The 25778-nt window shown below is 40.9% G+C and overlaps 2 protein-coding genes across 5 annotated transcripts in view; both read right to left on the reverse strand.

Moving 5' to 3' along the window:
* trpm4a (transient receptor potential cation channel, subfamily M, member 4a) overlaps window positions 1-16696 on the reverse strand; it is a 30245-nt gene extending 13549 nt beyond the window's left edge. The window contains exons 1-17 of the mRNA XM_058653481.1: window positions 16440-16696; window positions 15859-15952; window positions 14973-15434; window positions 12061-12122; window positions 11656-11833; window positions 10152-10332; window positions 8725-8894; window positions 8005-8182; window positions 6992-7056; window positions 6515-6754; window positions 5998-6100; window positions 5606-5724; window positions 4836-5138; window positions 3999-4100; window positions 2704-2832; window positions 2420-2549; window positions 1876-2021 (exon numbers count right to left, since the gene is read on the reverse strand). Coding sequence (XP_058509464.1) covers window positions 1876-2021; window positions 2420-2549; window positions 2704-2832; window positions 3999-4100; window positions 4836-5138; window positions 5606-5724; window positions 5998-6100; window positions 6515-6754; window positions 6992-7056; window positions 8005-8182; window positions 8725-8894; window positions 10152-10332; window positions 11656-11833; window positions 12061-12122; window positions 14973-15041 — 2175 coding nt within the window. The 5' untranslated portion in view covers window positions 15042-15434; window positions 15859-15952; window positions 16440-16696. The remainder of the gene's footprint in view (window positions 1-1875; window positions 2022-2419; window positions 2550-2703; window positions 2833-3998; window positions 4101-4835; window positions 5139-5605; window positions 5725-5997; window positions 6101-6514; window positions 6755-6991; window positions 7057-8004; window positions 8183-8724; window positions 8895-10151; window positions 10333-11655; window positions 11834-12060; window positions 12123-14972; window positions 15435-15858; window positions 15953-16439) is intronic.
* Window positions 16697-17918: 1222 nt separating this feature from the next.
* prmt1 (protein arginine methyltransferase 1) lies at window positions 17919-23575 on the reverse strand. Of its 4 annotated transcripts, none has more exons than XM_058654425.1 (10): window positions 23461-23575; window positions 21731-21817; window positions 21465-21620; window positions 20642-20705; window positions 20422-20564; window positions 19918-20005; window positions 19723-19838; window positions 19497-19647; window positions 19027-19148; window positions 17919-18938 (listed from the first exon to the last, which is right to left on the reverse strand). In XM_058654425.1, exons 1-10 carry the CDS (start codon window positions 23485-23487, stop codon window positions 18855-18857), a joined length of 1038 nt encoding a protein of 345 aa, XP_058510408.1. In that variant the 5' UTR covers window positions 23488-23575; the 3' UTR covers window positions 17919-18854. The 4 variants fall into 4 exon arrangements, with proteins under 4 accessions (XP_058510408.1, XP_058510407.1, XP_058510406.1 ...); XM_058654424.1 differs by having other exon boundaries at window positions 21731-21826; window positions 23461-23570; XM_058654423.1 differs by having other exon boundaries at window positions 23446-23502.
* Window positions 23576-25778: the final 2203 nt, after the last annotated feature.

Below are 25778 nucleotides of genomic sequence, written 5' to 3' on the forward strand. Positions count from 1 at the left end.
ATATACATACTGTATATACATATACATAAACATATATACTTATATACACATATAAACATATACATATATACATACTGTATATACATAAACATATATACACATATACATATATACAGTACATACCGTATATACATATACATAAACATATATACACATACATACTGTATATACATATATATATATATACATACTGTATATACATATATACTAATGTGTGATAAAAGAGTATCAGCCAGAATGAAAGGAAAGACATACAAGACAGTGATGAGACCAGCGATGCTGTATGGTCAAGAGACAGTGGCACTGAGGAAAAGACAGGAAGCAGAGCTGGAGGTAGCAGAGATGAAGATGTTGAGGTTCTCTTTGGGAGTGACGAAGATGGATAGGATCAGGAATGAGTCAATCAGAGGAACAGCACATGTTAGATGTTTTGGAGATAAGGTCAGAGAGGCCAGAATGAGATGGTTTGGTCATGTACAGAGGAGGGATAGTGAGTATATTGGTAGAAGGATGTTGGGGTTGGAACTGCCAGGCAGGAGGTCTAGAGGAAGACCAAAGAGAAGGTTTATGGATGTAGTGAAAGAGGACATGAAGTTAGTTGGTGTGAGAGAGGGGGATACAGAGAACAGGGTGAGATGGAGGAGGTTGATTCACTGTGGCGACCCCTGAAGGGAGCGGCCGAAAAGAAGAAGAAGAAGAAGAAGAAGAAGTATATACATATATACATACTGTATATACATATACATAAACATATATACACATATACATATATAAATACTGTATATACATATACATAAACATATATACACATATACATACTGTATATACACATACATAAACATATATACACATATACATATATACATACTGTATATACATATATACATACTGTATATACATATACATAAACATATATACCTACTGTATATACACATACATATATACATACTGTATATACATATACATAAACATATATACACATATACATATATACATACTGTATATACATATACATAAACATATATACATACTGTATATACATATACATAAACATATACACATACATATATACATACTGTATATACATATACATACTGTATATACATATATACAAACTGTATATACATATACATAAACATATATACATATATACATACTGTATATACATATACATAAACATATATACACATATACATATATACATACTGTATATACACATACATAAACATATACACATACATACTGTATATACATACTGTATATACATATACATAAACACATATACATATATACATACTGTATATACATAAACATAAACATATATACACATATAAACATACTGTATATACATATACACATATACTCATATATACATATACATAAACATATATACATACTGTATATACATAAACATATATACACATACATATATACATACTGTTTAAACATATATACATACTGTATATACATATACACATATACATATCATAACCCTAAACCAGTCAAATGTTCTCCTGAGTGTTTCATCATCCTCGCTCACTACTACTGCTGACACTGACATACTGCCAGTTACAAATGTCTCTGGATGTGAACATCCAGGTGATAATCTGCGTCGTGTCCAAAATGCTGCTGTTTTGTTTGGTGACGTCAGCTGTTTATCACTCACCTGTTCACTATAACATACTTTATAACTTACCTTGCCAATTATAGTGCCAGTTTCCTGACTGAGTGATGTTATTTGGTCTTTTTGCCAACCAAATCATCATTCAGGGTTTATTTAGCCTGCTTATGTATCTGTGACCCACTTTACATTAATAAATGTTAATAATAATAATATAATAATAATCATTTCTAATGCAGTGCATGTTTCTCTACCTGAACGCCGTCATGGCCGAAGAACAGTCGAGCGTCCGCCACAGTGGACATTTGCAGAGACGTTGCTCCGCCCCACACTAAAGACTTCCTTATAAGGAGAGTGAAGGCGCGGCTCTCACTGTTCTGGTAACACTCACTGAAAACGTCTAAAGACACAAACATAAAGTTGTAAACATACAATATAAAGGTGCATTAGTGCATTTATTCTCCATGCTCCTCAGTGTTCATTTGTTGTAAATGTGTTTGTTTGTCCTTTTGCCTTTTTGTTAGTTGTTTGATTAAAGACTTTATTAATTGTGCAACCTATGAATAAACCCAATAAAATGTAAAATACATTTTTTTTCTCAAAATAAAAACAAAACTTTTTTCTCGTAATATTCCAACTTTATTCTTGAAAACTTCAATTCTTGTTCTTCAGTACGGCACTAATACTCCGCCATAATGATTGCATGACATCTTTTTTTAATTTACTGTGAAATAAAGACACTTGGGTGCACTTATGAAAATGTCAATCATGTAACGTGGCTGTAGAGAACAGACTCACCGAGCGACAGGTTCTCAAACATCTGTGCTAGTTCCTTCATGGCCAGCTTGTTCTCAGTCTCGCTCTCCAGCTTGGAAAGCTCTCTCAGCATCTTACAGGCGCCCAGAGCGCTGAGCACAGGTTCTCCTGCCTGACACGCAAACACACAAACAGGCTGCCAGTAAATAAACTCCAATGCTTTATGGGAACTTGGAAGATTGGCAGCTTTGTGAGCTGTAGTTTGCACATGATCACCATTGTACATTAAAATGTCAGTCCAGTCCAGTCCAATGTGAAGTTCTCACCATCTCCCAGAAGTACAGAGCCATTTCCCTGCGGTTCTGCAGAACAGCCCAGATGAAGAGAGCGGCCCAAGGTGAGAGGCAGCGCTGGTTCCGGTACATGCACTCCCCCAACAGCATCTTATTAACTTGCTGAAGACGATACATGAGTCATCAGTGAGCTCTGAACAATGATCTTTAGTGAGAGAAATTCTTTCACGTTTCAAATGAATTCAAAGTCTTTTATAAACAAACAATTCCATGTCACATTCAAACCATTGTCAATGAGTTCAGATCATCAGATCTGTTTCTTTCCATAGCAGTTTTTAGTGTAAGAGAAAAATGTTCTCAACTCAGGAAAGACCGACTGAAACTGGCAGATCACAAAGGTCTCTGTGTGATCCTGACACCCATCAACAGTCTACAGTCTGCCTCATTATATCTTTGTTGAACCGAACCTCCTGAGGGCGGACTGTTGGTATCAGCAGAGGAAGCCTCTCTCTCGTCTCTTCCAAACCAAAGATACAGTGGTATGCAAAAGTTTGGGCCCCGGCGTAACTTCAACTTTGGCACTGATTCCTGGACATTGTTCTCCAGAATCTGGTGATATTGAGGGGAATCCATGTGACCCTCAACTTTAACAAGATTCCCAGTCCCTGCACTGGCCACACAGCCCCACGATGGAACCGCCACCAAATTTTACTGTAAGTAGCAAGTGTTTTTCTTGGAAGGCTGTGTTGTTTTTCCACCATGCATAACGCCCCTTGTTTTGCCCAAATAACTCTATTTTAGTTTCATCAGTTCACAGCACCTTATTCCATATTATACTTATCTTACACAATGTACAGTATATATTGTATATTCTATTCTATTTTTATAATCTTAATTTGTACATTCATAGATGTGAAAATGCACATTTGTTATTTAATACCTTGAACTTTCAAACCTAATAAAGGATTATCTTATCTTATCTTTACCTCAAGTATGCCCCACCAAGGGTAATCTCTTCTGTCTCCTCCTCCTCTCCTCTCCCATTTTTCCTCTCACCCCAGCCGGTGGAGGCAGATGCTGCTCATGTGTGAGTCTGGTTCTTCTCTCCACTGCCCCCTAGTGTTTGCTCATTGTGTGAACTGTTGTGTTTCTCTGCTCCATGATGTTGTCTATGTACAGACCTGAGATCATGTATGTTGTGATTCTATACAAATAACATTTAATTGAATCTCTCATGTAAACAGCATGGATGACACTGGTGATACAACATCCCAGATCTCCTGAAAGCTTTTACTTTTTGAACCAAAAGCAGTTCCCTGCTCACAGACCTTCAGAGTTCTCCTGGTGGTGGTGCTGGTGTCCAGGCCGAGAGGTCCGTAGTAGAAAGGCAGACAGACATCACCGAGCAGATCCCACAGCAGGCGGGAAACCTGAAGCATCAACACACACACACACACACACACACACCTGCAGTTACACACACACACACCTGCTGACGGAGTTATGAGTGACAGCAGCTGTTTTTAGTGGAGAGGGAAGGATTCATGATTTGTGTTATGACGGGGACCAGGCAGGGGCAGAAGGGTAGGGAGGGGGTCCAACTGGAAGGAAGAAGATTTGGATTTTTTTGATGAGATCAGAAATTGTAGAAGCAGAGAGTAGAGTAAAAGATGAGAGTGGGGGGGGTGAGGGACACGGAGAGTTTGGTCGATGTTTAGAACGAGTTGTTGAATATGAAGAATGATGTGAGGGAGTTACAGAATATTGTGGAGTACATGTGACGAGAGCGTCGGCATCGCAGTTAGTATGGGTGTGATCTAGGATGTGTCCTTTACAGTGGGCGAGGAAGTCAGTTTAATGCTGTAATCCAAAAGTGTCCAAACAGGATGTAAAGTCTCTGGTGGAGGATCAGTCTGTTTTTGCTCACTCTCCGTGGACATGAAAGTACACAGTGAACTCTGACACCGGTCATGTTTCAGGAGGTGCGAGCGAACTCATGGAAACATTTTCCAATCACATATTTTTCTTGAGTGAAGTGCATGATGATCTACATGTGACCAGTGACTGTGTTTCCTAGTTAGTAGCATCATGAACACAGTTTTAGATCATTATCTGTGTAACTCACTCTCCATCCAATCCATCGTCCCTCTCATCTTCCTCCTCACCTCATACAGACTGAGTTCCATTGCTGAGGCAGGTCCAGTTAGTCCACACAGCGGACTCTTGAGGGGACTGGTCACAGATCTGTCCAGACTGTGCTGGGACCCGGCCAGACCCTGCCTCTCACTCAGGTGCCTCTGGAGCAGCACGTAGGCCAGGGAACTGTCCGATAAGGAGCGGTACAAGCTCTCCAGGCGCTGGTACGTCAGGTAGTCCAGGATATTCAGACCGTTCTCACAGAAGAGACGCACAAACTGCGGCTTGTCATTGATCAGTGCATCTGTCATGGAGTCTTCAAGGTCCTCATACTGGAAAATAGAATCACCTGATCAACATGTGACTGAAGCATGCACAGGAACTCAAGTCAACCTCCATCTTTTATGATACTGACATGTGACTGCTTTAAAGATGACAACACACTGGTGACAAAGTTGGAAACATGTTCAATGATTTAAACGTCCAGGAACTAAATGACTAAAGGTTGTAGAAAGCACACGTAGACTCCTATAAGTTACACTAGAAAACTATTATATTATCTATATTTATTATGTATAGCGTCAGATCACAACATACATGATCTCATCTGTACACAGTACGTCAGAAAGTCAGGAGCTTCTCCGTCATGATATTCATGGTGACATTTAACAGAATTACAAAATAAAAGTCTTTTAATATGTTACAAGTTCACAATTACAGACATATTTATGATAAAATATCAATCTATAAATAACAAAAACTAATCGATGGGGGGGCGGGGTCAGGTGTTGACTCTGACCTTCCACTGTATGTCTCCATTGAAGAGCTCAGTTTTGGCGATGTCCACTCGATTCCAGGCCACGGCCAGTTTCAGCTCTTCAGTGCACTCACTCGCTTCACTGCATGTACGTTTACTAGCTTAACACACACACACACACACACGTTACTGTCGGATCAACAGGATGTGAGTGAGAATTGATTGGCAATATTTGCAGAATATAAAATAGCACTGGAGTTAGCAGGTGTTGTTTTCTTTACATCACTTTATGTAACAGACCAAGTCTGCAGCTTATTACATAACCAGCACATGACACTGTAACTACATTGTGCAGCTAGTAGTGAATGAGTAAAAGAAAGAGTCGACTGATTCAACACAAATGAAGATGAAGATGAAGTGATTTACTGACTTACCTCTAACCAGAGCTCTGAGGAGAACTGTGTCAAAATCATCCAAACCCTCCTGATCCCCATGGAACACGGTGATGAGGTCTCTGCTCTGATAAATACTCAGAGCCTAAACACAGAGAGACGCAGCTCACAAATCATGTTTCAACCGTTTCTGTTCACACAGATCAACAATAATAATAACAACAACAACAATATTAACAATAATAATAATAACAATAATAATAACAATAATAATAATAACATTAAAAATAATAATAAGAAGAAGAATAACAAAGCCCAAACAGAGGCAGAATAATCATTAACATCAAATTCAATCACCAAAGGTTCCATACTGCAAAGAACTTTTAGAACAGAAATATGAAAGTCTTTTTTCATCATGTCATACGGGTCATATACTTTATATCACAGAAAGAAAAGGGTTTTCAAATATTCTCCAGCTCTAACAACGATGGCTGATGTGACCGTGCAACAGTGACACACACACACACACACACACACACACACACAGTGTTTGACTCACAGTGTCCACCACTTTCTCCAGCTTATCTTCAACTGGGAAGTGCTTCCAAACCTTCTCACGGACCCTCTCGCGGTGCTCTGTGCCCAAAGCATGAGCAGCATCGCCATCTGCTGGCAGAGAGGTGGGACTGAGGGGAACAGGGCAGAGATTGCCCAGCAGCTCACTGATGAAGTCTGCAGCTGGTCCAGAACCAGCAAGAACCAGCCAGGGCGTGGCTTTCCTCAGAGAGGCATTTACTCTCTGCAGCACACCGAAAAAAAGAGGAGACGGTTTCATTCATCCTCATGTTTTAAGTGAGATTAACATGTTACACGTAACATGTTATGTGTAACGTAACACGTAACACATAATGCGTAACATGAAAACATCAATGGGTTTAGCTCTCAGGTACAGAGGAGCCTCGAGTGTTAAACAGTGTCTGGGTGGAAACTGCATCATGGGCTGTTTCAGGTCAAACACCAAACTCAGTTTTCTTACCTCCAGCATGTTGACGTCGCCTGAGATGAGCAGGCACAGCACTGGGATTTCAATGCTGCCGCTGCCTGGTGATAAAAGCCGTCAGATGACGTCAGAACATACTTTCACATCATATTTCACTATATTAACATGAATCACATGATCAGTTGTGAAACCATTGAGCCTCAAACCAGGTTGTCTTTGATTGTTTTTGGCTCAGGACAGAAACTCTCATTCCATGCAGTGCGAGAGTGTGAACCCTGAGCTGAAAGGTTCATCGACTGAGTAAGAAGGAGAAAACTGACCACGCATTCATTTCAACCTCATTAAGGATAAACCACCCTTTGATAGATAATTGAGGACTTTTGTACAAATCTGTGGCTGTGGAGAGGCTGTCACCCTCATCATCTATGTCATGTCTGTTAGATACTGTTAGGATGAGCTTCTATACCAACACTGATGAAACAAGTACTGTCTGTTGGACCCAGGGGAGACTTTAGCGACCGGGTCAGCCTGAGAACCTGGTCTCTGCCTGTCAGAACGCAGGGTGAACCAAACACCATTGAAGTGATTACACTACAGAACAGTAACTATGGTGATTACAAAATAACAATGTTACACAAAGGACGATGACTTTCAGCTCTACAATAGGGTGAAAATTAATTTTCATGTAAAGGTTTTACACTGACGGTCATTTAGTTGTTACTGTAAAGTGTTTCCTTGTACTCTATCTTCATTACATGTTACAAAAACATGTAACATGTTCAGGATACATATTTTTAGCGAATATCCAAACAGTGAAAAACAAGCATTATAATTATAATCATTTATAAAACATTATAAATCCTGGGGTCCTGGAGTGACAGTTGAAGGCTCCCCCTTGTGGCAGCTTATTGAACACTGAGCGACTGAAGCCGTCTATGATAAACTCACAGTGCTGTCTAGTGTTAGCACTGCTAGGGTCTGAACATGATTAACACGTGCATGCAAGAGCAAATCACTCTGATAAGTGGCAGCACATGGATCTATCTTACCCCAAATGCCGGTTCTCTGATGGGAAATGTAGTCCTCCAGACTGGCACGGAAGGCCACTTCTCCCCCGCGACGGCCAACACTCCCGTCATCCACCAGGAGGAAAGCCTGACAGTTGTTGTCCAGGCAGCAGGAGTCACGGGACGTGTTCTGGACGTAGTAGCGGGCGGGAAAACTCCCCTTCAAACACACACATGTGGGATTCTGAGCAAGTTCATTCACAGGAAGGAAGTGATGACACTGTAACCCTTGTTTTCACTTAGTGACTTCTTCTAGTGTTATTAGAGACTGTGACGTGAAAGCACAGATTATTCTAAAGGTCTTTGCACACTGGTCAGGACAAAAGGGCAAATCATTATGACACTGCTGTCCATGCTCTCCCTCCAAAGCAAAGAAACTAAATGATCAATTAAGTAGTACCAAGGTCGGTCTGCAGCAGAGCAGCTGTCACAGCAGAGAAGAAAAACCAGAATAAAAGTATCATTTTGTATTAAAGATGATTATATATGTTTTATTATTGTTATGATTATTTTAATAAACTAAACTGTGATCAATGGATCAACAAATAACATTAATGGATTCCCATATCCACTGATATATTTCCATATACAACGGTTTCAGGGATTGAGTTCCACTTTAACAGGGAAAACTAATGAACGATTTATTCTGTGTATTTGTGGGACAGGAACAATGTGCTCAGACCAACCTTCCAGAACAAGTACCTTGGGATTGATGAGCTGCTGCCTGTTGTGCACCAGGCCCCAGGGAGCCACTCCCACAGCTATCACCTTTTTTTGGGAGAGCGCAGGAGCTGCAGCGGCGTGGTCCCTCACCGCCTCACCCACACAGCGGGTCACGCCCTCCCTCAGACCCCCGGTTAAGATCCACGCTCCTGTGTGGACAGGACACAAGGACTCATACTGTCAGAAATCTAAATATAAGAATCTCTCACTTCATATGTTTATTGAAATGTATTGTTATATTTATATATGTATTTCTAATAAAAAATGATAATAATAATAATAACGATAATGATAATGATAATAACAATAATGATAATAATAACAATGATAATAATTATAATAATGATAATAATAATAATAATGATGATGATGATGATGATAATTATAATGATAATGATAATGATGGTGATGATAATAATGATAATGATAATAATAATAATAATGACGACGATGATAACAATAATAATAATAATAATGATGATAATAATAATTATAATACTGATAATAATGATAATGATAATAATAATAATAATAATAATGTTGATGATGATAACAATAATAATAATGATAATAATAACAATAATAATGATAATAATAATAATAACAATAATAATAATGATAATGATAATAATGATAATAATAATGATGATAATAATTATCATAATAATAATAATTATGAGGATGATAATAATAAGACTGTCATCTTCACATAACCTTTTACTTAAACAGAATCAGCCATGGAGAAACCAGGAGCCAGAGTGCTGAGGGGCATTTGGAGTTATTTACAGATTCCGTCCATTTGAATGTTTTGATTTGATTTGATTTTATTTGAAAGGGACCATGTGCAATTAAAAACATAAATGTCACCATTTGATGCATTACACCAGAGTTAGCCTTGGGCTAATTTACATCTGCAGTCCCTACCTAAAGATAAATACAACACAGGTAAAACATCAAATATCACTCAGCAGGTAATCATGTAGTCATGTAGAAGGACAAAATAAATACAGCACAGTTAAAACATTACGCAACAAGTAAGAACATACAGCAGTGTAGGAAGTGCCCCTCACAGGTGCACACACACACAGACACACATACATACACTCACACAAATAGCCACTGGCAAATTAGTGGGTGCATTGTTGTGAGAGTTTTAGGTGTTTTTTTATTTTAGCTTTAAACCCACCAAGCAGGTCACTCCTCAAACTGAGCCGAGTGACAGAATCATCACATTTACGGTACATAATCCAGCCCCCTCCTGGTCTGTCAGTGACCTCTGATATCATTGTCGACTTCTTTATCCTCCACATGAGGGGGGTGGAGCAACTGGCACAGGGTGAAAGGTCAGGGTTTGTCAAACAGATGAACAACAACCCTAACCCTCACATTCACACCTACGTCCTCACCTGTACTCTGTGCAGCCCGGACCAGTCCATTCCTCAGAATGTCTCTCACCCATGTTTTCATCTTTCCATGGCCTTCACCTCCAACCACAGACACCACCAGGTTAGGAGAAGGCAGGCCCCAGTGCGCCGTCATCAGGGTGTAGATGATTTGAGGTGGCGTGTCACATGACAGGCGCAGAAACTAAAACAGAAATTCAGAGTCTCAGAGATAACAGACAACATGGATGCATCTATGAGATGATTTTTAAAAATCAACCCCGCCGTGGTTAGAGATGGAGGACGCCTCAGCAGTCGCTTCTCTTTAGAGTCTTTGTTCTTTGTTCACAAAGACCAACGTACTACAGACAAATGTGCAGTTTAAAAGTCCCTTAAGTCGGACGTCGTGCTCATGACTCGGCAGCAGAAACTTTACTAGAGCAGGTAACAAAAAAGCACTAGGTACCAGGGACTCACAAAAACCCAAGTCAAGTTAAAAAGTGCTACAACTGTATCATGTAGTTCTGCAGCAGTTCTGGTCTATAAACAACCAGCACCAGGTTCTCTTATGGTGGAAAGGAGTCTGTGAGGAATTGTATCCTGCAGTCAGTGCACAGCTCATGTTGCGACCTGTTAGTGAATGTGTGGTCATTCAATCCTCAGAACTGGTTCCACCTGTGACTCTGCATTCTTTCCTTGGAGTAACTGGGAAAGAGATCAGAGCAGATGGTGTTAGACGACGGTCACGTCATCACAGTGAAAATGCAGTAAACTGAAGAGGAACGTCTTCACGTTAGCGACGATCTGTCACGTTAGTGACAGACTCACACGTCTCATTTCTTTATTCTTCCTTTTCATTATCATCATTTTTCCTTTTTATCACTTTATTGCTCTTTGAGCAGATGTTAGAGAGAATGAATTTTGCATGAATAATAAAAACACATTTTCTCATTTTGTGTTCCCACTAGCCACACAGACACCTTCCTTTGTTACACAACAAAGCAAAAGTATATTTGCAACATCTTTATTCTTTTTTTGTCATTGTGCACACACTTTAATTAGTAATAGTGAAGTTGACTCATTCTTATTAAGGAGGTCTCGCAAACCGACGTGAAGAAGAAGAGAATGTCAACATCAACGTCAAGTCCTTTCCAGGATTTGTTTGCATTTGTCTAAGTATATGAAGATGTTGTTGGTCCTCCTAAATATGTGTATTTGCCCATTTAAATAAACATATTATAGACAGTTAAATGACAGTACTGTTTTGTGATGATAGAAACAAACACAGGAGTCTGTCGTTACATTGATTTAAGCTTCTCCATCTTTTATCCAGGTGTGTCCAAAGCGAATGGGCGGTGCCAGTTAGTTACTCAAGGACCGCCCCCCTGAAGACCTCCCTTGGGCCACATGCAAGTGAACAAACTTCATTTCTCTGGAAATTTGAAAGTTCAATAAAACCGTACGTCATGTTCTAGTATTTGAGTATTTGTTATGGTTACGGTTATGGTTAGTCTTGTGTGTCACTCACATGACTGTGTCTGCGTCCAGCACCAGCGAACTGCACCTCTCCAAAGGCGTCAGTGGAGCTCTCTGAGGAGTGATGTCTGCTCTCCCACTGAGTGACAATCGCTGAGCCAAAGAAGTCTGCTGTGGCCACAGAGTCGTGAGCCTCCTGCACTCCACCACACTGACACAGCGCTCCATTACTGACGCACAACACACACACACACACAAACTTAGAACCCGTTATCTCATGACAGTGTTTGTATGGGTGCAAAATGGCGTCTGGTCTTCGCAGACGTTCAGTCAGGGCTGTGCTCATGGAGGCATCATGATGTTTTCTAGTGAAGGAGCTGAATCCACTGAATCATATGTCCATCATTACAAAACGTGAGGCTGACGAGTTTATAAAAGACAGATGACGAGAGATTACCTGAAAGAATCCTCGACAAACGTGGTGCACACTCGTCTCTTAATGATCTTGGGAATCCAGCTCTGTGTGCAGGAAAAGACAAGGACACAAACATCAGTCTCACATGTGCTTATGTTCCTTATGTGATATGTTACGCATATTAATGAGACACAATCTCAAAAAGTAGTAAGTCATAATTATGAAAAAGTAAAAGTAAAAAGGGTCTCTTGACTTTTAATTACGACATATTAAGTCTATTATTATGAAAATGATTACTATAGTAAATCATAATTATGAGATCATGTCTCAAAAGTATGACTTAGCATCTCATAACACCTGTTTCACTCTTGCCTTTGCAACAAGAACACCCAGGTTTGCGACCCGGTTGGAACAAGGTCTTTCTGCATGGAGGTCACATGTTCTCCCTGTGTGTGCGTGGGTTTTCTCCGGGTTCTCCGGGTTCCTCCCACAGTCCAAAAACATGCAATATGGGGATTAGGTGAGTTGGTCACTATAAGTTGACCATAGGTGTGAGAGAGTGAATGGTTGTGTGATGGAGAACTGTCACAGTTCCCCCCACGACCCTCATGAGGAGGATAAAGCAGTAGAAGATGGATGGATGCACCCTCACCTGTGATTGGATTTCTCCTTTCATGTACAACCTGTTCACTGATCACTACAAAGCTAGAACAGTGTTTAAAGTAGACTACGGAACCCTGAGAGGGTTCTGGATTAAAGCTCAAATTTCAGTTTAAAAAACAAACCTGAATATATGTCATAATATGATTTTTTTTTGTTTGCAACAACAAACCAGTTTAATAAACATCCACATGTTCATTTTAGATCTTTTTCCGATGACTGACACATGTCGCAACAACTGAAGCTACGTTTTTAAACAAAACATAAAAAAAACCTTGTTGGCGTTTTATCCAGTAAGCGAGCCATTAAATATATAATAAAATAATGTTGTAGTTTGGTTGTAATACTGTGTTCAGTTGAGCAAAGGTTTAATACAGAGCCATGCATCACTTTAAACTGCACCTGCTTCAGTTACAACTGTAAAAGTAGATAAAACAAGAAGATCTGTGCTTTTTATTCTTTTTATTTGTGGAATATAAAGTTATAGGAATCATAAGTTCTACACAAAGTCAGTGTCATACAGATAAATTCTATGTTTTTTTGAATGCACTGCAGGTTTGTAATCAACTGCATCAGGAAGGAAACACTGGAATCAGAATATCTGTGTTTGGAAAACCACATTCCTCTGGTACACACTCCATGGTTCCTGTCTGAGGGTCTGAGGATCTGAGGGTCTGAGGATCTGAGGATCTGGCTAAACTAACCATTATTTCTAGGTCTGTTGTCTTGGAGAGTCATCTTGACCAGAAGATGAGTGAGGCATCAAAAAACAGAGCAAGTTCAGGGATCAGCTGTTGGACAGTGACGCTCAGTTAATGTTATGTAAATGTTAGCGTTCACACCTCATATCCACTCACATGTAGACTAGCAGAGCCAGGAATGGAACCCACAACCTTCTAGTTGAAAGACAGTGTGTAGTACCACTGAGCTACCGTCACCCGTTAGCTGCTTTTGTTGATCGATGAAACCGACACAAATATACAAGATGCTTTATCTTCTTCCACCGTGGATCATCTGCCTCCATCTTGTCCTCTCCCTTGTGTCTTCTTCTGTTACACCAACTGTCCTCATGTGAGCTGTCCCTCAAATCTAACCCTGTCGACCGTTGGTTCTTCCAACAACAATCGAAGCATCTTCACTTGTGCTGGGACTTTCACAGGGAACTCACGATAGCGTGATGATAAACGACCCACAGCCAAATCCAGCTGCTCAACAATGTCACTGCTGGTTACAAAATAATCTGAGTTCAGACTACAGATGGAAAGTCAAGGTTACTGTCACACACACAACAATAACACTGAACTAAATCTGCCAAATGCTTCCGTTCCTGGTTCCTGGTGAAAGTTCATGCAAACGTATTCTTTAGATATTAGAGACTGAAGCTAGAGGACATCAAGGCAGTCGGAGGTGGACAGATGGAGGCAAAGGATTCGCTGTGGCGACTCCTACAGAGAGAAGCTGAACGACAAAGGAGAAGAAGAAGAATAAGGAGAAGGAGAAGGAGAAGAACACTGAAGCTGGTGCAGACATAAATAGCTCAGTATTTAGTTTCCTTGTGTCCCTGCTGCTGACAGTGAGTGTCCATGTCTCAGAGCTGCACACACAGTACAGTCAGTCAAACACTGAGCTCGCCCTTCAAATAAGCCCCGCCTCTTTACATTTAAAGCAAAGCTTTAAGCTGGAACTAATAATCTCTGCACATGCAGGAAGTAAACAAACAATACTGAGCGCTGCACACAATGAGAACAACTGAAAACATCAGAATGAAGGAGACGCATTGTTGTTATTCAGACCATTCCATGTCACATGACACGTCCATATACTAAACCAGGTTTATCACTAGTGTTTTCTGACCAGAAACCAAAGTTGTCATTTATTTAAACCCAAACAAAGCATTTTAAACACTAAAGTCATAAAATAACATATTTGAACTGATGGAGGCAGCAGCAGGAGCGGGAGAGTGAGACAAACTTTAGTTTCCTGTCAGAAACTGTATGCTGATACTGGACTGACACAGTTTACAAACCTGAACTCAGGCTTCAGAACAGACTGCAGCCTCAGGCTCTGACAAGTCTCAACCCGCACAACAACGACAACAACAAATTCTACACGTCTGTGTTCAACCACATTCAGAACGCTGCACCAAAACAAACTGTGATTGACGTCGTTTCTATCTTTATCATCTCCTCTTCATCATTTCAGTCATCTCCAGAAAACAACAGCTGACGTCACGTGACATTCTCTCACTGCATGTGTGTGTGTGTGTGTGTGTGTGTGTGTGTGTGTGTACATACCTGGTCCTTCTCTTTCTTACTTCCAGCTGTGCCAGCCCCTCCCTCCCTGTCTCTGTTCAGCTCCCTCATGCTGCGCTGCCTGCAGAGCTCTGACTCTGGTCACACACTCCACTTCCACTGGGGTCAGTGTGTTCTCTGCTGCTCCGCCCACATCACACAGCACACTCACACAAAATCAAGACTTAATAACAGTGGACCAGTGGAATTTTCAAACTTCACGTGAATTTCTCTCTAAAGCTTTGATTTAATCTCGTCAGTTGCTGAAAACTTAACCTGAAGTTTAACCCAAGGACATGTTCCAGATACTGAAACATGTGAATGCGTGACTGTTGGTAACTCTCCATCACACCAGAGCTGAAGGACTTCCTGTTAGTTGATGCTTTATGAGACAGTTTCATGGACAGACGACGCTCACAGCTCCATGTTCTCCATGTTCTCCGCAGGAAGTTGTCCAAACATTTTCTGAAGACAAGAAAGACAAACAAAAACCTGATCTTCCTCCAGTCACAAGTTTATCAGCTGAATGATGAACACCTGTGAGGACAAGACACTCGTGAAACAGAATCACAGAGGAAACAAAAGCCTTCAAATAAGAGGGAATTTCACAATAAAAGGATAGAGACAAACAAACAATGAATATAATATAAAATAAAATTTGATTCAATAATGGTTCAATTATGGAAGTTAATGTATACATTGAATTTTTTAACGTTGAATTGATGAACATTGAAAAATAAAGAGTTAAATTCCGAGTCCAAACATTCAGATACATCATTTCAGTGTATACATTTTCAGTGGCTTTTTTATTTTAAAATCCGATGACACAGATTTACTTCCACATTCATTTTTCTCTGTACGGTAAGTACTCACATGTCGTGGCCCTTACCACCGTATATCATGTCATGAGGTCCTGATGGTTTAGTCTTGAAGGAAGCCAGGAACCTCAACCCGGTTCCATACAGGGCCGCATACATGGGTCACTAAAATAAAGAGCTGGTCATGTTTGGGGTCAGTAGTCGTGGGCACTTATGAAGCACTGAGGCTTTCCTGTCAATGGTGTCGAAAAAGATTCAAAGATTCAACGCTTCAGTGACACCTGGTGGACAACTGCAGCCACAGCAACCGACTGAAGCACTGACAGTGTTTCAGTTAAAGTTTAAGAGTTTAGTTCATTCATTCTGTCAAACATCCTGCACTACATGTCCAATAGAGTCAGCAGATATCCACTATGTGAAATACAGATATCTACATGTTCCTTTACAGATATCTTAAATTAAGTTTTGACGAGGCAAAATGACGTTGTAGATATCTGTAACTGGAGTTAGGGATAGTCATAATTTAATTATGAAGTTATAGATATCTTGAAATGAATTTTGATTAGAGATATCTGTAACTTTCGTTCTGCCTAGTCAAAATGGAATTCCAGGTATCTTGTATTGGAGTTTTGACTCAGCGGATGAGGCTCACCTTTGCACCTTTGGCGGGAGCAGAGCGTGTTGTTGTTCGTGCTGTTAGCTTAATTAGTGCCACGTCTGAGCAGCCAGAGGACGAAGGAGTTTTTAGTGGCTTTTTAATGCTGCAATTCTTCCGAGATTTCTTTCACAGTTTTCAATAGAACGACGTTCTCGCTCTCCACAAACCCCGTGTGAGGACCCTTTCAATTTCATAGCATTGTCTGGTGTTTTTTTCGATTACAGCGAACGCCATGACTGCTTCTTTCTTCTTCCATTCATAAAAATAAGTAAACCCGCTTCTTCTTTGATTATGGCGGGAGGGGGAAATGACGTCATGCACAATCATTTGCAATAGTCATAATGACGTTCGAGATATCTTTAACTTTCATTCTGCCTAGCCAAAACGAAGGCAAGCCCTTTCAACATTAAAACGCTAAATAAATTATATTATTAATATATATTAAAAGAACTCATGTCTGGCTTTTTTGGCAACTTGTATATTTATAAGAATATTCCACTTGGCCACGGGTGGAAAGGGAACTTGGCCTGTAAGCGGAAGGTTGCCGGTTCAAGTCCCCACCAGGTCGAAAGGATTGGGGTACCCCTGAGCAAGGTACCCAACCTCCATTGCTCTCTGGGCGCTACTCAGTGTGGCAGCCCACTGCTTCTAATTATAGGATGGGTCAAATGCAGAGAAATCATTTCCCTAAGGGGATTAATAAAGTATATATTCTATTTCACTTATCCATAACAACTGAAACCTGCTTTGTTGTAATACTTAAAAAAAAAAAAAAAACATTACTTTCACTTATTCATGTTTCGCATTAAGTTTCAAACAGCAGCGGCGTTCCCGAGACATCACATGACCGCGCTTTGCTGTGCTCGTACACAGCCAAGTGCGGTCATGTGACGTCACTGTGGGAAATACGATTTTTCTGGGCTTTAGGAAGGTTTTACACGTGTGAAACTCCATGAATTAAAACTATACAATATAAAGATCTATACGTGCCTGTGTCCATGTTTTACACACGTCTCTTACTTTTGTGCTCCATGGGAAAATTGCTTTTAGGGCCACAGCTGCAGGCCCATGAGTGACAACATTGTCTTCAAGGCAGAGGGGGGAGGGCTCCGTCTAGTTCTTATATCTATGGGTAAAACGGCCGGAGGGAGAACACTTCCGGGTTTGAGAACTGTGCTCTCGTACTTTAGAACAGAACTTGGACCGAGGCCGAAGTATGGATATTAATAAATGGGCCATAATTGGACAGAAGAACCTGAACAGCAGCATCACATGAGCCCCGCCGGTGTGAGAAACGGTCAAATTAAGCACTGGTTATGGAGCAACGAAGCAGAATAACCATGTGACTACTTTTTTATCATTTAAAAAAAAATGACCCAGAAGTGAAATAATTGGTGAATTATTTAGTAAAGATGAACCATGAGAACTGAAGTGGAAAATAACACTGCTGAGACTTTGTCGCAGATACAACCATTACATTTATACTTCAGTTTTATTTTTTTAAAAAAGCAGACAACAAAAAAAACAAAAATACAAAAGGAAAAAAACCCAAGTGTGTGAGTGAGAATCCAGAGGAACAGTCGACACTCAAGTTACTCAAGTGTGGCTTTTTCTTAAGTGTGTGTGTGTGTGTGTGTGTGTGCAGGACAGAAGCTGCAACACAACTGTCACACAAACCAGACTCGGTCAAATGTGTAGAATGTGCAGCTTACGTCTTCAAAACATTTCACTGAATCAGAGCTGTTCACAGCGCGGTGAACACATGAAACGCTGTTGTGTGATGTGGAAATGTTTCTCCAGTCTCACCTCACACACACACACACACACACACGCTGTAACAGCGTCAGTACAGTTACAGCACAGCTGTCTGAACGTTGTTGCTTCTTAAGCTACATGAACAAACTCAGACGGTGTATTTTGGTTTGAAGGGGGTCGGAGGTGTCGGTGGAACGCTTTCCTGCCAGCTCAATTCTTAGCTAGCACGAGTGGAGGAGGCGGGGCTTCTGAATATACATACTCAACCAGCCACGCCTACAACAGAATCAAGGTCAGATCAGCAGGGTCACATTCTGACCATAGGAGCCAAAAGTGATAAACACTGTGCAGACGACTAGTTTGTGTCTTTGTGGATTTTACACATTCAAAAAAGGACAAAAGTGGGATGTTGGACAATCACTTAAGCACACTGCACTTTAGCTGAGTGACTACTGCACAATTAATTACCACACTGATCAACTTTGACTCCAAGAAAGTGAAAAAACCTATTAAATACTGTTAATGTTGGAATAAAATGTAAAACAAACAAAAAGAACCGCCTTTAAAAATGTTGCTGCACGAGAACGTCAAACTATGGTACGAGACCCCGATTCAAACCAAATCTGTCCTCTACCACAGAAACTAACAGGACTGCTAACGCATCCTGTACTCGGACGTCTTGGACACCTCACACAGCTGACCCTTGAAGTCAATGTCTACGGTGAAGTCCAGGTCTCTCTGCAAAAAAAAAAATCAAACAGCATCGGGGTCAACACGAGGTCAAACAGAGAAAGTGTCTGTTACATCGTTAAAAAGCTGGACTTACGTTATTCTTGACATTCGGCTTCATACTGATGGTCCCAAAGATCTCCTCACCAGTCTTGACGGTCAGGTAGTCATCCAGATAGAAAACGGTCTGCTTCCAGTGGGTGTAGGGAGACTCTGGGCCTGAAAGAGTGGGAAACGAGCTTGTGTTCAGTGCTGATATGATCCACTCTGTGGGGTTAAGTGTTATTTTTAGTCTGTTTGTGTTTCCACACTTGTCAACATGACCAGAGGATTGTGTCTCGATCAAGTTTTTGATATATGTTTAAGCTGAAGTGCAGTTTGTGCTCTTTTTTTTTTTTAAGTGGATGAAACATCTTTTGACACTTTACATAGTTTGACTGACTTGAGTCTCCTTTGTACCCAAATGTTGAAATGCACTTATTGTAAGTCATTTTGGATAAAAGCATCATGTGATGTAAATGTATGAACTGAAGACGACATGCAGAGTGTGTGTAAACGCAGACTGACTTGTGGAGAAGCCCGTCCTCTTGTGGCAGCGGGTGAACTCGATATTGAAGTAGGTAACCAGAGCATGAATGTAGTCGTTCCTCTTCACCTGCAGGCAGAACGGCGATGTGAAGGACAGGTCCTCTGCCTTCACCGTGTAGATGTCCACTTCCTAAACACAAGCACAGGACCGCCACAGTGAACACCTGACCACACCTGTGTCAGCAGACCACTGAGCCACACCCACCTTGATGAGACAAGCACTGGAGACCAGCTGTTTGGGGTCCACCACGTCAACCAAGGGTTCCTTAATTGCCACCTCCTTGATGCAAGACATGTCGAAACCATACACGTTCTCCCACCCTGACACACACACACACACACACACGTCAACCTCTGCAAACACTTACACGTTTATGTTCAACAGGAGACTGTAACTTACAGTGGATTTTGTAGTCCTTGTACTGCCTGTCCTCGATGGCAGTAACATACAGAGTTGCTCTGTCTGGGAAAATGAGTCCATCTGGTTTCTGTCGAGAGAAAAAGACATTTCAACCATCTGTGTGCTAAAGTGTCACCATGTTTCTCCCAATGAGCCTCGGTGTAATACCGACTAAGACACTGGACACCTGTTAAACACAGATGGTTACTTCTACTTCATTAAACGCGGCTGTGACAGGTCGGGTCACAGCCTGGACAGTCCATCACAGGGACACATGCACCAACAACCAGTCACTCACACCTACAGTGAACAGTTTACCTCATCCCCATACTGCATGTGTTTGGACTGTGAGGAAAGTCGAGAACACCCACACACGCGGGGAGAACATGGAAACACTGTGGCCTTTAAAGACACTCATTCAACTTTAATGACATATTAATATATGTATAAGAAATATTAAGCTCATCCGTTGTGAGCAGATGCATCAGCAGTACAAACACATACCAGCCATTTGTCCCTGGCATAAAGGACTGTGTTGAGCATAGACTCATAGAAGAGGCAGTAACCCATCCACTCTGATATGATGATGTCCACTCCGTCCACAGGCAGGACCACTTCCTCCACCTTCCCTTTGATGATGGTTACAACTGCAAACAGGAGCAGCAACGTCACCTCATGATCCACTCACACATGACAACTCCACATCTGTGGTATCAACACTCACCATCATCCATCTTGTTGGCCTTGACAATTTTCACAGCATAGTCTGAGATGCTACTGCACTCTATCTGTAAAGACACGAGTAAAGAATGAGGTGTTAAATATAATAGTGAGATGCTACTACAATAATTCTCATGTGGTTTCCATAGAAACCTTAGAATCTCAAACCAACACCTAATTTTGTTATTGTGGATGAAACACTCAATTTTCTTCTTCTAGTTATTTAACCCTCTTATAACGTTGATAATCTAGATTTATAATTATTTTATGGCTGTAGTGTTGTCAAAAAAGTTCCAGTGAGTGCTTCTGCTCCTTTTTCCAAGATAACATTCACTTACTCAACCTTTCAGGAATACGGTACAGAGAAGCTTCGACATGCTGGTAAATGGTGTCTGTGATTGGGCGGTCATTCAGCAGACGTCCCGAGGGCTACCGTAATGACAAGTATATGGGCGCAAAGCTCTATTTCTCTGCTTTCCAGTATCCATGCGTTTTCTACCGAATTATCCTACACACGAGGGTCGCTGTTCCAATCACAGCTGACATAGGGGGAAAGGTCTACTCCGCTTATGTGTGCTAAAGAAAGTTCATCCAGACTGAAGTATGCATGATTCAGTAGCTTTTATATTTAGAAATGAAAGAAAGTACAGCATCAGCTGTGATTGTGTGTGTTTAGGTTTCCACTGCAAAAACTTTAGCTAAGACAGAAAAAAACTCTTGTTTAGTGGAATTTGTCCTTCATTAGATGAACGTTTTGTGTTCAAACCCTATAGATGCTACTGATTTGGCTATTGGACAATTCAGTTGCGACTCCACCATTAACTTACCCCTATAACTTTCTTGGCTCCAGCTTTTGCTGCAAACATGCAGAGGATGCCGGTCCCACTGCCCACGTCGAGCACCACCTTGTCCTTAAACAGATGCTTGTTGTGGAACATGGAATTGCGGTAGGTCAGCGTGCGAACCTCATCTTTAAGCATCTCCTACAGTGATTGGGAGGGTGGGGAGAGAGAATGATCATAGTTGGGTTACAATCACAGAGATAAGCTGTATACACACACACACCATAGTTTGTTCAGCTTCAAAGAATTACCTCATGGATGCCAAAGTGGGCGTATGAGTCAAAGTAGTAGTCTTTTGATGTCATATCCTCCGCTGAAGGCTTGGCTGAGCTCTCCCCCTGAGAAACCTCAAAAAGATCATCAGTGTTACAGTCTGTGAGAGACATGAGCTTAGCCAACATGTAGCTTTAAAATGAGGATGCAGTTCTTTACAACCCACTTGTAATCACTGACGGTGTGGCCATGATGTTCACGCACATCTCAACTCTGTTATAATTACCTAACCTTTTAGTCAAGACTGACGAGAAGGTTTTAAATAACATGCATGAAATTTTGATTAATTTGCCCTTGGAACAGTTCTTGGAAATGATTTACAAATTCAAAATGATATTAAGAGTCGCAATTACGGCTAAATTAGTCTCCACATTAAGCAATACAAACTGCCACAAATTGTATTTGATTTTAGTCATGATAGTTTGCCATCTTTAAAACTATGTACCTGAGATTTTGCACTAAACTCGGACTCTGCAGTACAGTTAAACACCACTCTTCCATGTCTGATACGGTTATTGACACTGAATACCCGTAACCCTGACACTTTAAAACAACTCAACTGAGCACAATTGCAATGATTTTTTCCCAGTCACAAATTAACGGGATAATTGTAAATCACCATTAGAGCTGCAACTAACGATTATTTCATAATCGATTAACCTTTATCGTTTGATCCATAAAATGTTGATCGTGTTTGTCACACATGGAAATAATGATGTACTCAAATGTCTTGTTTTGTCCACAAACCAAAATGATTCACTCTTAATGATTGTTGTTCTCTAGAGCAAAGAAAAAATTCACATTTAAGAAACTTGATCAGAAATCTTTTTTAATCATGAAAAAAAGCTACAAACCGATTAATCGATTAACAAAACAGTTGTCGATTAATTTAGTAACCGATTCATTGTTTCAACTCTAATCACCATATTGTCATTGCTTTAGCGGCCATAATTGTGTATCGTCTCGCGTCTAACGGGACACAGAGCAACACAAAGGAAAGGAGCACATGGTCGAGGTCTTGGCCTTCACCCAGGACCCACCACAGGATATTAACCCCGAATCACGTCCCACACAAAACCAGCAATAATCCTACAACTGATGAAAAGTGAACGTTTCACGAACGCACGCTCTTAACTGGACTGCTTCAGTAATGACGGAGGACATTCCACCGACACACGGGGAACGAATCATCTCAAATACCTCGCTGCCGTGTAGAAAGTAAATAATAGAGGGAGACGTGAGTCAGACGTGAGTCAGACGTGGCCGGCGTTATAGTCCTGTACATGCTAACGCTAACTAACGAAGCAGCGGGATGAAGCCTCGGAAGCTAATTAGCTCTGGAGCATCAAGCTAACCATGCGGTCCCGCGGACTCGCCTCACGCTCGCGGGCAACACGTCATTCAACCCACTCCACTCAAGTGTGATCCGCAATGTGAAGCAACTAGCGCAAGATGCCCATTTAACAGTTGAGTGTGATGTTTGACGTGTAATTAGGGCTGCGTTAGATGTGCGACACTAAATGAATGACAGTCACGTTAGCCAAGTTAAAATGGATGCGCTGTCGTCGCCTCTTGCTAAAAGCAGTAGAGACGCGGGCGCTGAAAGTGTGTGACGCGCTCTGGTTCACTAACAACTCAACACTTCATTCATGACATAAACGCAGACGTGAGAAGACAATGATGTATTTCTTACAACGGGCTCTCTTACCTCCATCCTCTCTGCTGGCGCGGCCATTTCGGTTTGCTGTCTGGCGTGAACAGGGACGCCGAGTCTGAACGACTAATGCAGCCCCGCGGCCAATCACATGCAGCCCTACGGCAACAGAACTGGTCCAAAAAGCAAACATTGATGTTCAGACTGTGGGCCATGCCCCCTAAAGGCTCCTGCAGTTACTGCAAGTGAATACATTACGTTTGTCTGTAAATGGAATGGCTCGCCTCGTCTCGATTGCCGGTGTTACGTGAATGTATGTTACAACGTTAGGTACAAAACTACAAATTGTGTTTTACTTTAGTTTGTTAATTGTTGCAACATAATAAGACACTTTTGTGTGCATGTGTCTGTGTGCCCATACAAATGGACAATGCTGAGTATACGTTTGAGCAGATCCTTCATCAGAGTCTCGAGTCTTAATGAAATGCACATGAAAAGAGTGACACCACTATTGTTCATGAAGGGTTACATCAAAACAACAAGTGAAATCATTCGAAATGTATCATTCTCTGAACAGTTGACCTTTCACATTTGCTGGAAAAATGGCAGTATTCAGTGTTTAATTTTTTTTTTGTAAATTTTATTTACATTTTCAAATTTTCGGACAAGAGTAAAAGACACAAGATAACCCCCCCCCCCCCCCCCCCTAAACTCACAGAAAAAACAAGACAAGATAAATTACAAAAAAAAAGTAAACTATAATGCCAGCATACAAGGAAAAGAGAAAAAAACTGTATACAAGTAAGATCACAAATTGCAATTCAGGAGTTCGACAGTGCGAGAAAGGTCAGAGAGTCCACATCAATCCTTTTGGAAATTACTTCTATTGGGTCCAACAATCAGACGGTGTCCTTTTTAATAGCATCCAGAAACGGGCCCCAGATCTTAATACATTTCGGTGTTTAATTTTTTTCTGGAGCCCTTAGCTCCTCATGTTGACAAAGTAATACAATAATATATGTAGAATATTATCAAACCTCTTACTGACCTGAATGATGGTGGTCTAATAATGACCACCGTAGGCATGAATGATTGTAAAATTGATTACAGTCAAAATAATATAAGATGTAGCTACTTGTTTGAATGACATACAGCTCAATATTTTCATGGGGTTAATTCAATTATTTACCAATAAGAGTGACAGCTGACCAAATGGAAGCATCAGCAGGATTAATCTCTACTGGCTCTTACCGTGGTCTGGCAGAGCTTCAGAGAATAATTCTCTAATTCTCCAACTTTATCAATGTATCTTATTTTGAGCTAAAGAGTCCAGGATACTGGCGATATCCCAGCTTAATCCCTTCTGTGCATGGCCCTCTGATATTTTCAGGCCTCAATGAGTGTGGATGAGCTAACTCTGCTTTTGAAGCACGCTGGGCCACATTCTACAGACAGATAAAAGATTACATTACATGTCATTTAGCAGACACTTTTATCCAAAGCAACTTACAATGGAATTGAGTACAATCAGCCAGGGGTGGAGTCGAACTTGCGACCATGATGTCTTTGGTACACAGGGTACCGGTCTTAAACACTGAGCCACGCAACCTGTTAATAGAAGAAGGAACACCAATAAAAATGGAGGAGAATTAGACCAGAGGGAAAGTGGGAGAAACATAATGGGGAGCAAAAGTACACTTGAGGGCGTCTGACTATGTCAGATTAGCAGTATATGAGACTGCCAGACAACACCCCCTCTGCACACACCTAGCATGCTGGCTTGTAGTGGTCAGTCCATCAGCTATAGTCTCTGTTGTTCCTCGGTTTGCAGGCATCTACGTTAACTGGCACACTGAAAGCACTACTTGGGATTGTGCCATGTGACATATGGTGTGGTGCAGGCATAGATTTCCAACAATTATTGAAACACAGTTGGTCTGTTTGTTTGGTCTCCTGTTATTATGCTGTTCCTCCACGACACAAATGTTGCAAGATGTCAGTGAATCGAATCGGCTTCTTCCTTTAGGGGTTGCCACAGCGGATCGTCTTCCAGATAGAGATTAGATAGAAATAAAAACTCTAAACACTAGAAATAAACACTAGACTTTTGCGAGAACAGGTGAACGTCACATAGAAATGTGAGAAATCCTGAGAAGATATTACTCTGGACCATAATCATGAATTGGACAGATAATCTCAACAGAGTACCGGCATCTTGTGAAAAGTGCCAGTATGCAAATAAAAGTGCTGGTACTTAAAATAGTCAAATTAAAAAGTGCCGGTACTGTGTACTGGACAGCACCGGACCACTTCAAGCACTAGTTAATAATTGTACTGTAATGACAGTGATGGTATTTTCTGTATACTTAATG

Source organism: Solea solea, chromosome 16 (assembly GCF_958295425.1).
Source record: "Solea solea chromosome 16, fSolSol10.1, whole genome shotgun sequence".
NCBI lineage: Eukaryota > Metazoa > Chordata > Actinopteri > Pleuronectiformes > Soleidae > Solea > Solea solea.